The sequence below is a fragment of the Quercus lobata genome, chromosome 11, assembly GCF_001633185.2.
Source record: "Quercus lobata isolate SW786 chromosome 11, ValleyOak3.0 Primary Assembly, whole genome shotgun sequence".
In the NCBI taxonomy this organism is placed as follows: Eukaryota; Viridiplantae; Streptophyta; class Magnoliopsida; order Fagales; family Fagaceae; genus Quercus; species Quercus lobata.
In genome coordinates, this window is record NC_044914.1 from 56791654 (window position 1) to 56805422 (window position 13769).

At 34.2% G+C, this 13769-nt stretch overlaps 3 protein-coding genes and 1 non-coding gene across 7 annotated transcripts; 2 read left to right on the forward strand and 2 right to left on the reverse strand.

The window, feature by feature from the left end:
- Positions 1-1412: 1412 nt before the first annotated feature.
- Positions 1413-1485, reverse strand: TRNAF-GAA. The gene has a single exon. It is a non-coding gene; the product is annotated as a tRNA-Phe (tRNA).
- A 2226-nt stretch (positions 1486-3711) lies between these two features.
- On the forward strand, positions 3712-7357 carry LOC115969150. Its single transcript, XM_031088718.1, has 2 exons — positions 3712-4327; positions 6936-7357. Exons 1-2 carry the CDS (start codon positions 3981-3983, stop codon positions 7180-7182), a joined length of 594 nt encoding a protein of 197 aa, XP_030944578.1. The 5' UTR covers positions 3712-3980; the 3' UTR covers positions 7183-7357.
- A 710-nt stretch (positions 7358-8067) lies between these two features.
- Positions 8068-12866, reverse strand: LOC115968905 (protein THYLAKOID ASSEMBLY 8-like, chloroplastic). 4 transcript variants are annotated; one of them, XM_031088442.1, is made up of 4 exons: positions 12443-12866; positions 10883-11269; positions 9969-10060; positions 8068-8546 (listed from the first exon to the last, which is right to left on the reverse strand). In XM_031088442.1, exons 1-3 carry the CDS (start codon positions 12794-12796, stop codon positions 10022-10024), a joined length of 780 nt encoding a protein of 259 aa, XP_030944302.1. In that variant the 5' UTR covers positions 12797-12866; the 3' UTR covers positions 8068-8546; positions 9969-10021. The 4 variants fall into 4 exon arrangements, with proteins under 4 accessions (XP_030944302.1, XP_030944304.1, XP_030944303.1 ...); XM_031088444.1 differs by lacking the exon at positions 8068-8546 and adding an exon at positions 8672-8748; XM_031088443.1 differs by lacking the exon at positions 8068-8546 and adding an exon at positions 9105-9191.
- Positions 8542-10021, forward strand: LOC115968906 (expansin-A20). Its single transcript, XM_031088447.1, has 3 exons — positions 8542-8790; positions 8922-9240; positions 9357-10021. The coding sequence occupies exons 1-3, from the start codon at positions 8661-8663 to the stop codon at positions 9658-9660; spliced, it is 753 nt and encodes a 250-aa protein (XP_030944307.1). The 5' UTR covers positions 8542-8660; the 3' UTR covers positions 9661-10021.
- Positions 12867-13769: the final 903 nt, after the last annotated feature.

Genomic DNA, 13769 nt, shown 5'->3' on the forward strand with positions numbered 1-13769 from the left:
ACATTTACTTCCTGGACGACGAAATTTATTAATATTCTCCAAAAAAGGTACTGTTAATAAACCCGCGGGGTACTAAAACCATTAAAAGAACCCCCAATAACTTATTGGGCACTGCACGAAGTATTTGAAATACGGGAAAGAAATACCATTCGGGCAATATTTCTAAAGGAGTTGCAAATGGATCCGCAGGTTCACCAATCATTGGGGAAAGAGGATTTATTTAAATAACTAAAAAAACACGCTTTTTTAGTTATTTAAATGAGATGGATATGTCTCGATAAAAAAAAGGCGTATGCCATAACATAAATTGTGCAAGAATATATGGTTCTATTTTTTTTTTTTTTTAGTCCATTTACTTTACTGGAATAAAAAAAAAAAGAATAAAATAATTAAGAAATGACACTCAGATTCTAAACCACGAAATGCTCGGTTTCCATTTTGGTTGTAGGTGTAACCAACCTGCTATTAAAGATATGACAGAAAGAAATAATAGAAAAAGCGCTCCAATATAAAGATCTCCATCAGTCCGTATCCCGATTGTATACCACCATTTTCATTGTTACTGTACCCGCAGTTAAAATTAGGTCTGCCTGTTTAGGACTCGATCTTGGTACCAGCCCATAACGGTCAAAGTCGAATCGTGAGCCTATTAATGAAGCAAATTTAATGAAACAACAACTGGTACCATATAGAAGCGGCCACAAACTGGACAGTCTTAACCAATTTGAAAGATTAGAAATTGTTGAAGAAAGAACAAGATGTTTCTTTTGTCCCTTCCAGGCTATCGGAATATAAAGAAATAGTTAATATATTCAAGATAATTACTTATTTACAAAATACCGTCTCAATTCATCCTATTTCATCCGATCCGGGATGTGATATGGTTCCGAAGGATGAACTGGATATGGACAGTTCCAATAAGATTTCATTCTTGAACAAAAATCCATTTTTTGATTTATTTCATGACCGGAACAGGGGGGGATACTCGTTACACCACGATTTTGAATCAGAAGAGAGATTTCAAGAAATGGCAGATATATTCACTCTATCAATAACCGAGCCGGATCTGTCGTATCATAAGGGGCTGTGGAAGTAAAAGTAAAAAAGGATCTTGCAGACGAAAGCAAAGAGGTACTCTTTTTTTATTATTTATTTAATTTTAATTTATATATTTATTATTACTTTCTATTTACTGTTTATTAATTCTATAATTTTTTTATATAAGAAATTCATTGCTATATAATTTATAGTTTATAGTTTATATAATATATAATATTCTTGGGGCATTAGGTGGGTATATTCTTAGACACCTAGATAGATAAGTATCTATCATGATATAGACTAGTAATGAATATGTATGTTGACCCATATCAATTCATTTGTAAAACGGATACTCATACAAATAAATCATGTGCCAGGAACCAGATTTGAACTGGTGACATGAGGATTTTCAGTCCTCTGCTCTACCAGCTAAGCTATCCCGACCATTATCCATGCATCGTCCTTATTTTAATAGATAACTTGAGTTTATGTCAATTAAAAAGACAAAAAAGTCTTACTTTATCCAAACCCTGTAATTTCTTGGATCTTCAAAAAGGAAACTTTATAAGTTTTAATACAGTACAAGAAATGATATGTATTGTTAATCATTCAAATTGGAAGTGGGGATACCTTCCTCAAAGATGTTCATTTGTACGCGTATCATATATATCACAAATATTGTAATAGATCCAATCTTTAGCGAAAAATTTAGCATAATAAAATGGAACAAAAACCAAAACCCCAACCAAAACTCAATCTAATAAAACCCACGAAACCAAACCAAACAAAACCCACTTTGTAATTGTAACCAGTAAACAAAAACAAAATGAAGTGAACCAAGAAAAAAAATATAAAAAACAAAACTTTCAGATCTCATTACCTACAGAAATGAGTGAGTCACAATGAAAGATATCGAGAGGCTTTTACAGACTACATACAAAATGAAAATGCATTATGCTTGTTTGTGTGAGAGAGAGAGACATCATCACAAACCAACGACCTCTACAGCTGAAACCAACGACCCTGCCACAGAAACACAAACACAAACACACAATTTAATAACTAAACATATTCAATTAAATATCAAACACCATCATAATTCACAAACTCAAAAACCCATTTACCCAGAAATTAAACAAATGGGTTCGCAAGTGAAATTGGAAGAGGCGTGAAATGGGTTTATGGGAAGAGAGGTGTCATGGGTGGGAGAGGAGTGAAATTGGGGAAGAGGGTGAAATGGGTTTTTGGAAGGAAGAGTACACTAGAGGGAACCTGATCTTCACTAGCGTCGGACTGGGTTGTCTTCCTCGTGGATTTCTCATCTAAGCTCTTCGCCGACATCAGACCAATGTAGGTCTTCCTCGTGGATTTCTTTGGTGGGCGTGGAACTCTCTTCTTGAAGACACAGGCGTTAGCTAGGGTGGGTGAGGAGTGAATAGAAGAAAAAAAAAAAGAGTAAAAAGGCGACCCTTAAATAGATTCAGCTGAGCTATAGTAAATAGAACCAAAAATAATCAGCACGTTCTTTTCACTTATTTGTTACAGTGTTTTCAGTTTTCAGCAAAATAAGCAGTATCCAAACGGACCCTAAGTCTAATAAATAAATAAATAAATAAGACAACTAAGCATCCAAATAGAAGGAAGACGGAAATGTGAATAATTCTTGATGTGGTCAAGCTTAAAAATGTTTATTTTATTTTAAGGGTAGGAAGGTTTTATGATGTTTATTTTTATAGTATATTTCCTAGGTTTTGAGATGGGTTTTTCATGTTCATAAGAGACTGAATAATGAACCAATAAGAAATAATAAGTTGATCCAAGTTGAGGAAATGATAAAAAAAAAAATGGTAGAAAAATGCAAAAAAATAACGTTAGTAGAAGTAATTAAAAAATACATGTCAATTAGGGAGGTAACATAGAGAATGACTTAATATAAAATAGAATGAAGAAAATAATTCATGTAGCTGACTCAATTTAATTTATTGATGACCCATAGCTGACCCAAAGTTTGTGGGACTAAGTTTGTGTTGTTGTATAAACCAAGTTCTTTCCCTATTATTTTGTTTTGAGATTAAATTCAATAAGGATATTGAGTAAAACCCAAGTTTTACCTCTTCAATCTCAACATGCCACATCATCATATTACATATTAAAAAATAGACATAACCACGCTCAATCAATTGTAATATCCATTTGAGAATCCAATTTAACTGTGAATTTATTGTGAGATGTTATTACGTGTGGTAAGATGTATTAAATTTTAAGTAAAAAACTGATGTGGCAATCCCTTAATGGACGGTGTAAAACATATTTTATACTCCATTGTTACCAAATTCAGATTCTTTTGTTTTACTTTTATATTTGTCACTTATGAGTTGTCAATGAATATATATATATATTTTTTTTTAAATGATAGAAACAATAAATTATTATATTTAAATTTGAATAGTTGAATTTTTTTTTTGAATCAAATTTGAATAGTTGAACAAACCTAAATTTAGCCGTAACCTGTGTCATTTGCCAAATGAACGAACATAATAAGATTTATCAAATTAAGCACGAGTTGTTTATGAATATCTCGATTTATTTAGTAATGATATTTTAGTAAAATAGAGTAAGTTGGGGTAAAACTGTAAAAGTGAGGAAGCTTAGACCTTTCAAAATCTGCCCTCCAAGAATCCCAACTCGAATAGAATCCCTACATTCATGGCCTCTCTCTCTCTTTCCTGACTCCTCACTCTCACTAACTACTCACCAAAACAGAACGTTCCCTCTTCATCATCGGTACTAGTTGTATTTTACTATATATAATATAATATTACCGTATATACAATAAATAATAAAAACCAAAACATTGAACTTAAACCCAGAACCCAGAAACCAATCCCACAGAAAGAGAGAGAGAGAGAGAGTCTCAAACTCTCAAACCCTCAATCCCAATGGAAGAATGCATGAGAGAGTGTATGAAAAAGCTAGCCTTGTGGTTCACCAACACATTCAAACCCATCATGACCCACGACGAGCTGGAGCCAATGATGGCCACTCTGGGCTTCGTGGGTCTTCCTCCAACTCCTCCTCCGTTGCCTTCCAACGGCTCCCCCGTGGCATGGAAGGAGTACGTGTACTCCGCCGGAGGTTCACGGCTCTCGGTGGAGACAACACCGCCTAGGCCGAGACTGCCTTACCCGAGGATCGATGGACTTCATATCTACACCTACAGAGCTTTCATCGACGCTGTTAACTTCTACCTCGACATGTCTGAAATCTCCGATCTTTTCCATATCAGGTTTGGTTTTCCCATTCTTATCTGAATTTTTAAATTAAAGAGAAAAAAAAGAAAAAAAGATTGCTGCTTTTCCAATACAGAGTAGTATTTGTTATTATTACGTATTTTTCTTTTCTTATCATTGTGTTTGTTAGATATACGACACAATTTATGAGTGGTATTCTTCTTTCTTGAATTGTGTGTCAGAAAAACTTGTTAAGTAGAGTTGTATTCTTGTTTTTCTTTTATTTTAATAAAAAAATTAGCAGTAATTTTTATTAACCAAAAAAAAAAAAAACAAAAGAAGTTGCTTGAAGTAAAGATGAAGGAGTCAGGTGCAGAAGTTATTGACAGAAAAGCATTAGTTTGAATGTCGGTTTAGTCAAACTTCTCGCAGAAATATTGGGAAAAAGATTTTTGTTGGATATTTTTTTATTATATATTTTTTAATTGGATTTTTTGCTTAATTATCTTTTTTTTTTTTTCCTTGGATACTTCATTGACTAATTGTGGACTGATTGATGTGAAATGCAACAAAATTAATGGTGCAAAATTAATTGGGTTTCATATGCAATCTCTGTACAAAAATAAATATTGGTAGTTGTCGCTACTACATATTATTCTTGACTTTTGCCCTTCCCATGTTTATTTTATGTCCATATGCATCAGTTTTCACCACATTTCTTGTGCAATACTTCTAAGTTCCCAACAGTTTTTTTATTTTTATGTGTTTTTTCCCAACAACTCTTATATATTTTTTTAGGTCGTTTTCCTGGCTAAGAAATTACTTTTTCCATTAATAGTTGTTTTTATTAGGTTTAATGCTAAGGAATAAATTATATACTCAAAAGAACATAAATAAGTATAAAATAAATAACAATGAGAACTATTTGCACAAGAAAGAAAGAAAAAAATAAGGATTAAACTAAGGTAATGTTTTTTTTTTTTTTTTTGGAGGTAAAGCGGCAATTTTATTTCTAAATAAAAATAATTACAAGAGTACATGTTGAAAGAGGCTAAACTCTAGAGAAAAAAAAAATAGAAGACTACATGCACAAAGGTGCTAATGTGCATTGAGAGCTTTTCTCTCTCTATTAAGACTTAAGAGTTCCAAAAAATTTTGTCAAAAAAAAGAAAAAAGAAAAAAAAAAAAGAGTTCCTAAAAATTTATTTACTTATGAATAATGATAAAATTTAGTTGCAATTATTTAGATGTGTAATTTAGGCTTAAAAGTTAAACACATATATGTATTTATCGATGTAACATAATTAGTGTTATGTTCTCGAGGGACAAATTTTTGCTTGCAACAAATGGTGGAATTTGAGTCCAATCACAAGACTCTAACAAAACACTGTAACTATTATATTCAATCATATTGTGTACTATGTTAATATGGTTGAATTTAATTGGAAAAATTAAAATACAATACCTAATAAATAATTCTTTTAAGTTTTGTCCAATAAATTATACAATAACACAATTTTTTTTTTTTGGTTGAGAGGACAATAACACAATATCTTCCACTTGCTATGCCTTTCTCATTTATTTGTTACACTGCATATCCATGGAGTGGGATATATATGTAAAGTTGACTCAATGAATAGGAGAGCTATTTGCCTATTTCACTTTTTTTTTTTGGGGTTAATGGATGCAAAGCAGGTTACCACCCCTGGCCCTGAAAATGATTAATTCACTTTATTTTTTGATTTCTGTTTTTATAAAAGTATATTTTTTTTTTTATTTTTTTTTTAAGCTTATATGCATAAATTTATTTTCTCTGGACCAGGCCTCGGATTTAAACGATTGGCCCAGTTTTTCTAGAGCGTTCTTCTTTTTGCCTTTAAATTAAATGCCACCATAAATAAAAAATAATAATGGTCTGACTGTGTTCTTCTGCCTCGTGGTCCAATAAAAAAAGAAAAGATTTTTTGATGGGTCATAGAAACTCGCACTCGAACCTGCTTCCGGGTCAGCTATGGCTCATTACTCAACGCTGTTGTTACTGATAATTTTATATTTGTGAAGGCAGAGTAAGAAGATGAGGGGGACACATGCACTTGTATTTCACTTTACTGTTTCTTCTTTCTGTTTGCAGTAAGTGCGATAATAAGTTTCACAATTATGCGTAACAAAATTAGTGTGAATAATGAATCTTAAAAGTAAATAATCAACCAATCATATCGAATACTTGTGAAAAATATGTTGTCATAGTATTACTCTTCTGTTTTCATTGTGTTAATTCCTTGAGCTCCAATAGCAATGAGCTCCTTCAGTCCAATCTTCTATGCGTGTTGTTTTTTATTTTGTTATGTGTGCCATTCTTATTTATATTTAAACATCTTGCTAATAGGGTAGGGCTTTAAAAAAAAAAACACTAAATTTCTTTGTTTGAATTAGTTATCCTTGTAACTTTATATATTTATACACATCCAGTTACCGAGTATGAAGAAGCAGCTGTTATCTCTCAAGTTTTTGATAGTTTAATCTTGACAAATGCTAAAATAATGTATCCAAAACCTTTAAGCATCTTTACTGACATGTTTATAGACGTGGGATCATTTTTTATTAAGCTATCTCAGATACTATATGCCTTCTTCATTTTTTTTTTATTTACTTATTTTTGAATAGGGGAATGCCACTCCATCGAGTACATGACCGAAATAGGAAGTGGCGTCGCATGGAAGAAGATGAAAGTATCTTTGTTTACAGAGAAGGAACACTGGATCAAGCCACATACAATTTGTATCACTTTGACAAGAACATCAGCACTAATAACAGTGGTAATGGTAATGGATGCAACGCCATCATTCGGAATAAGGTCAACAATGCTCCAGTTAGCAGCGTTGTCTCTTTAAAAGATGTCATAGTAATTTAGTATGATCATCAAGAAGGTTGACATTCATACATAAATTTCTCTGATAAACCCTTTTTTGGATTCTTCATTGGATTTTTTATGTAAAAAACGAGAAAGTTTTGTTTTCTTGGTCTAGGAGATATCATTGTTTTTTTCGTTTCAAATTTTAGACATGGATCTGGTCCCTTTGTTTATATTCTTTGGGGTTTTAAACCATTAAGCTCATTGGGCCTTTTCTGCTGTATCTCTTTTTAGGCTTTACGAGGCTGCATGACTAGGATCTGGCATGATTGATAACTTGTTTGATGTAATGTAAATAGTGATTCCAAGAGAAGCTGGGCCTAATGAACACACCAGCAAGGCTGCAAAATGCAAATGGACCTTCCTGTAGTAGCTGAACTTAATTTGTGTATTAGGATTCTAGGGATTCCAGCACCTCTCCTCTTGTAATGCCTGAACACCTAACCAAAATACAAAGTGTAATTTGTCCGGTGAACTAGGCTATGGTGGAATCTTTAGTGGTCTATGGTGAGATCTTTAGTGGCACCGCATTGAGCATCAATTAATGGATCTGTCAAAGTCTATGTTCAATACTTCAAGTGCGCGTGGCAAACCCAAAGCACCAGTTTTTTATTTTTGGCTTTTTGAGCTTATTTCAGCTCTTTTTCTACCAGTAAGTAAGAGTGTAGGGTCAACTTGTCATATTGCATGGGCTGTAATTAAATTATTATAATTTTAGGCATGTCAAGATGACTCCTTGGACACAGTCTAAAAGATAAAACCTAGTTAACAAACATTATAATCTTTGGTATCAACTAAGAACGTAAGAATTTCCAATAGTTTTTAGCTAAGTAAATTAACAATTTCCAATTTCCACTCCCCTGTGGGGGGGGGTCCCCCCGCAACATTATAGTCTTGGTATCTGCTTCCTATATTAGAATTTTCATTCCACGTGGGGTCTTTCCTTTGGTTTTTCTTCTCAAAAGAAGAGCCCATACGAAAACCATGATTTATGCAAATAAACAGAAATGTATCCAAGCGGCCAAGCTCCCCAATGAAAATATAATTTAGATTTTGAATTTTATAATGGCTTTCCGCTATCTCTGTCTGCCACCAACACAAAGCCTCAAACCCTTTTTCTCTCTCGAATATAGCCAAATGCAGCAGGCAACAATTTTCCTTTGCCCAGTCCCCAATCCCAGCTGAAAAGAACAAAACAAAAAAAATTCAAAGAAACAAAAGAAAGCGTATCCCTATTTTGTTTTTCTATACACCAACACGCGCTTCAGTCTTTCCCTGCTGAAAGAGGCAAAGATCCCACAATGTGAACCAAAGGACTCCCAAGTTGGTGGCTCTTTGTCAAAGTTTCTTCTTTTTCAAGGTTTCTACAAAAAAAAAAAGAAAAAAGTTAAGGCTTTATTCAACCTTCAGTCCCGCTAAGAGCCCCAAAAAGGAAGAAAGAAAACATTGTTCACTTAAGCCTCATTATCTTATCTCAAATGGGTGCTCTTCAGGCCACAGTTTTCTTCCTGTTTCTACTGAAAGCATGTGAGATTAATGCCCAGAATGAAGACTGGAAGACTGCAACTGCAACATACTCCAAAGAAACAAATGGGTCTATCACAACAGGTACTTTTCTTGCTTCTATAGTTTCAAAGTTTGTAACTTTACTGTCTTTTACTACATAATGATGCTGCACGTTTACAAGATATAAACTTTACTAGCAAGTGAGCAAGGGCTACTGTTTATTAATGTTGCAGAAGGGGCTTGTGGTTATGGAGATCTCCACAAGACTAGCTATGGGAAATACAGTGCTGGACTAAGCACCATTTTGTTCAACAAAGGGAGTACTTGTGGGGCTTGCTATGAGCTCAGATGTGTTGACCATATATTATGGTGCCGGCAGGGAAGCCCCTCTATTGTTCTCACTGCCACAGATTTCTGTCCTCCAAATTATGGGCTTTCAGCTGATTATGGTGGCTGGTGCAATTTTCCCAAGGAGCATTTTGAGATGTCAGAGGCTGCATTTACTGAAATTGCAGAGAGAAGTGCTGATAATGTGCCAGTGCAGTACAGGAGGTAACAAATCAAACACAGAAATAGAAATTTTATTGGAGTTCTTTCCTTTCCTATGATTTCTGTTTTCTAGTATCTTGCAATTGAGGGAAACATTGTTTATGTCAAATTTTGTGCAGGGTGAAGTGTGCGAGAAGTGGCGGGATGAGATTCAGTTTGAGTGGAAATTCTCACTTCTTTCAAGTGTTAATTACCAATGTAGGTTTGGATGGTGAAGTGGTTGCTGTGAAAGTGAAGGGATCAAGAACAGGGTGGAATCCTATGGCAAGAAATTGGGGACAACTCTGGCACTGCAATATTGATATTAAAGGACAGCCTATATCTTTTGAGGTGACCACCAGCAGTAGAAGAACGCTTGCATCTTACAATGTTGCTCCAGCAAATTGGCAGTTCGGCCAGACATTTGAAGGGAAACAATTCTAGTTATAAAAGCTTTTGCTGCAATTCTGGAATATGGCTTGCAAGTTGCAACTGGAAACTTTTGAAGTCTTAATCATGGTTTCAGTCTGTATTGGGGGAATTAACCTCATCTTTACACTTAGATCTAGTCACTCAAAACTTCCAGCCATCCACAAAGTTGAGATTATGGTCAACAAATTGATGAGAAGGTTGTAGAAGAAAGTTAAAAAAATAGGAATTCAAGGTCCCAGTTTTGTCTCTTCATGATATCTTGATTAGAAAGTATTACAGTAGATGGAATCTGTAATTATTAAAAGTAACAGTTCATGTACCTTGTTTTCCTTCTCTTTATCCTGGCTTATACAGACAATCCTTGCTTTATAAATTATGTTCTTTTTGGAGATAATTCACACAGTATTTGCTTCTACAAGAAAGATAACCAAAGAAAATAAAAATTAAAAAAACAAAAAGGAAGGAAGACAATCAAATATAATTGCAAAACTCAAATGACAAGCAAAAGTTCTCACTTCTCAGTTCTCACCTACAAGAGAGTGCTCAAACATGGTATTTATGTAACTAAATAATTGCAGACACAAGAAATGGAAACAAGGTAACAAATGTTGTTCCATTTTTGCCATCCAAATTATGCATTTTTGGAAGAAATTCAAGTATAAATGAAAAGGTGAACGTCAATGTCTGTTTGCCTCTTGTTGAAACAGCAATGGAATTAACATGGACATATAGGCAGCATAAGCTCCCAGCTAGACGCTCAATTTTGCAATTATCACCACCTCCAATACACAAGCCATTTTATACAAGGCAAACTATTTAAGAAATTTTCATCTCTCTTATTGGTCATGACAACAGGGGATGGCCATAAATGACACATGTAAATAGCAAGAACCATGATCAAAATGGATATTAAATAAAATAAAAACTCATAATTTGTATTGTTTCAATGTAAGTAAGATAACAGCTTCTCCTTATTCTAGCATATAGTTGTTAAGCATGTATTAAGTGATTGATTCTTTTAGTCAAAAATAAAGAGTGATTAATGCCAATCTGGCCGGTCCTTTTTGTGAAACTTCAATGCATCTCCAAAGGGTTTTACAGATGAGAACTATATTTCAGTTGGTTTCGCCATAAATGTAGGCAGTACTTTTCCAGCATGTAAAAGTTGCGGTAGCACATCCTCTTACCAGGACATAACCATACACTTTATCCTACAAAGTCAATTATTGCTCACCATAATCTCTTCCTCCTCAAGAAACTCGAGACATTCACCATAATACATTTGAGCGTCTTGCCTTACCATAGCTGAAAATTTTGTTTCTCCATTTGATTCTAAGCCAGTTATAATTATCTTAAAGGATGACTTGTCTGGTTCACATCCAACTTCTTTCATCAGGTAGTAACATTCCATTGCAAGTTCAGTGCGGTTAAAGCTAATCAAAGTTTTGAAGAGAGCATTAAAACCTTCAATTTCAGGATTTAAACCATGTTCTGCTTTCAAATATGAGTGAAGTAATTCAACATCTTCAAACAATCCATTGCTAGCCAATACTGTGATCATCTCAGCATACAGTGACACTCGAGGCTTATACCAGTATTCCTTCCGAACATCTTCAAACACCTAGATTTAGCCAAAACAAAAAGTAGTTAAGGCAATGAAATTAAGCCAACAAATACTAGCATTGGAGTCCATTCTACTTGTTACCAAAAATAATAATAACTTCATAACAAGAAAAAAAAACTATTAATTGCAAAATGACCAGAAATATAAAAGAATTTTAAAAGGCAAATAATGTTCCATAATTCATTAGACAAATACGAGTCAGTTTTCATGGATAAGATATTAGAGAGCATGAATGTGACATGTTGTAAAAGGGTGTATACAGTTCATTCAAGAGCTCAATTCCTAGCAATGCAAGAAATAGGAGGGAGGGGATACGCTTTGGTAATATGGATGATACCCTTTGGCAAATTGAGCCTCTCATTTATGATGCAGTAAATACTGTTAGATTCTTCACCAAATCTAGTTTTGAATGGATTAGGAGAGTGAAAAACTCTGTAGCTATAATTTAGCTAAGTTCTCTTTTTAATTTTAAATGCTGTTTTACCTGTAATAATATTTCCATCCCCCCTTTAGTATGGGATGCTTGAAAAGCTGATGTTACTCCGTTTTCTCAGTAAAATAAATAAATAATAAACAGGTGTATATTTGAAGGGGAAAAAAGTGCAAAATCTCTAAACTTTAGCTCATGAGCATTTTAGTCCTTGGAGTTGAAGGTCATTGCTTTTATTCCCTAATAACTTAAAATGATCGCTTTTAATTCTTAAGAACTTAAAGCGATCCTTTTTAGTCCTTAACATACTTAAAGTGATCACTTTTTTATGTCCCTAAAGTATCTAATGGAGTGATAACATCATCTTTTAGTTTTAGTGTGGTCATGTGATCATGTCATCCAAGTAACTTAAAATGATCATTTTAAATTCCAGGGACTAAATTGCCAGTGGGCTAAAGTTAAGAAATCAAGAATATATTTTTGAGGGGAAAAAAAAACTTGCATAAAAAAAAAGACCAAGAACCCATTTGACATAATGGTTGTTAACAAATAATTAAGCCTTTAGACATTGTATACTAATCCAGAGATGCAATTTGAATTAATTCACAAAATATAGTTTGCAAAGAAGAAAACTTAAGTGGGTCTCCCTCATATTGTATCATAATTCCCATAACATAAATTTTTGTAGGATTTAGCAATTGCAGATAGAAATGAAAAAAGTTATGATTTAAAGTATGAACCTTGAGGGCCAACTCGCATTCATTCTGACGGAGGAGTTCACGAAGAACAGCAATCAAATCGAGCTTGAGAAGGCGGCTGAGCTTGGAGTCCCAGACTTGGTCCAATAAACGTTTGTCTTTCTTAATATTGGCTCGCTTCAAGGCTTGTACAGTTTGAATTGCTTCGATGCTGGGGTTCCTACCCTTCTGCAATGGCCTCCGGTTCTTGCTTCTAACGCTGGTGCCCACTATGACACAGCGCCTTGAAGGTGTAGTGGCAGTGGCAGGTTGAAGCGACCACCTTGTTGTTCCATTTAGTTCAGTGGTTTTGAGGAGGAGGGAAAAGAATGGTGCACGAATTGCAGACAAGCTCATGCTTCAATCTCGACTCCGCTCTCTCTGTTGTAGTCTGTTTAATGTTTAGTTTGTACTTCATACTTTGTTTTCACTTCTCATTATAGGGAGCATGTGAGGATAAATGGCAACGGGTCAGGTTCGAATTTGGATGTTGGATCAAATACTATCTTTTGGACTTCTGCTTTCAAGAGTTTGAGCCCATATGCCAATGGGCCTCCTAATTCATATATTGGTGCTTGATAATTTAGTTTTTTTCCCCTTTGTTTTGTTTTAAAACTTGAGATAGGATACCTTGGTCGAATGATGTGAGGAATTTATTAAATATTCGAATAACACAATTTTGCACACTTGTTTTTTTTTTTTCCTCATAGAGTAATTTAGATATTGTAGGTAGGAATTCAAGTGACGAGAGATCGATACCGGCGCATACTAAGTATAGCAACCCTAATTGGGGTGATGATGAACACTTCAAAAATCAAGTTAGCATTAAAGAAAATTATTAATTAGTCATGAATTTTTGAATAAGGAATTGCATACCTACAAAGATTCTGTAAAGAGGGTATTTATACCCTTGATTGGTATGTACTTAACTTAGGAAATCCATCATTGCCTTCCTCATTACTTTAAATGGATGTGAATATGTGACAAGCTCTTGCCCACTTTATTGGTCTAAATATGCTTTTCAAGAAAGGGTTGGGACTCTCGTCAAATGGAGAAGCCATATTGTATTAAATGCTAGTTGGGTAGTTGGATGTAATTAATGTGATTGTGATTGATTCGACCTCTTGTACTACTTTTTTAGGGATGTTATTGGACAAACTATTGTGAATGGCATGACAAATTATGTGCCACCTCCAATAAATCATTCTTTTAATGACTTGATACGTGTAGAACTAGAAAATTATACACACCTCAAATACTCAAAGAATTCTTGACACCCAAATTAAACCCCTCAGAAAAGGGGGGACGGGGGGGATTTTCTCCATTAGCC

Coding starts and splice junctions, on each gene's coding strand:
- LOC115968905 (XM_031088442.1), bottom strand. CDS start 12,796: ATGAGCTTGTCTGCAATTCGTGCACCATTCTTTTCCCTCCTCCTCAAA. Junction 11,270..12,442: donor AATGCGAGTTGGCCCTCAAG/GTTCATACTTTA, acceptor GGCTAAATCTAG/GTGTTTGAAGATGTTCGGAA. Junction 10,061..10,882: donor TTGAGGAGGAAGAGATTATG/GTGAGCAATAAT, acceptor TCTTTCTTGTAG/AAGCAAATACTGTGTGAATT.
- LOC115969150 (XM_031088718.1), top strand. CDS start 3,981: ATGGAAGAATGCATGAGAGAGTGTATGAAAAAGCTAGCCTTGTGGTTC. Junction 4,328..6,935: donor TCCGATCTTTTCCATATCAG/GTTTGGTTTTCC, acceptor ATTTTTGAATAG/GGGAATGCCACTCCATCGAG.
- LOC115968906 (XM_031088447.1), top strand. CDS start 8,661: ATGGGTGCTCTTCAGGCCACAGTTTTCTTCCTGTTTCTACTGAAAGCA. Junction 8,791..8,921: donor AAATGGGTCTATCACAACAG/GTACTTTTCTTG, acceptor TTAATGTTGCAG/AAGGGGCTTGTGGTTATGGA. Junction 9,241..9,356: donor GTGCCAGTGCAGTACAGGAG/GTAACAAATCAA, acceptor AATTTTGTGCAG/GGTGAAGTGTGCGAGAAGTG.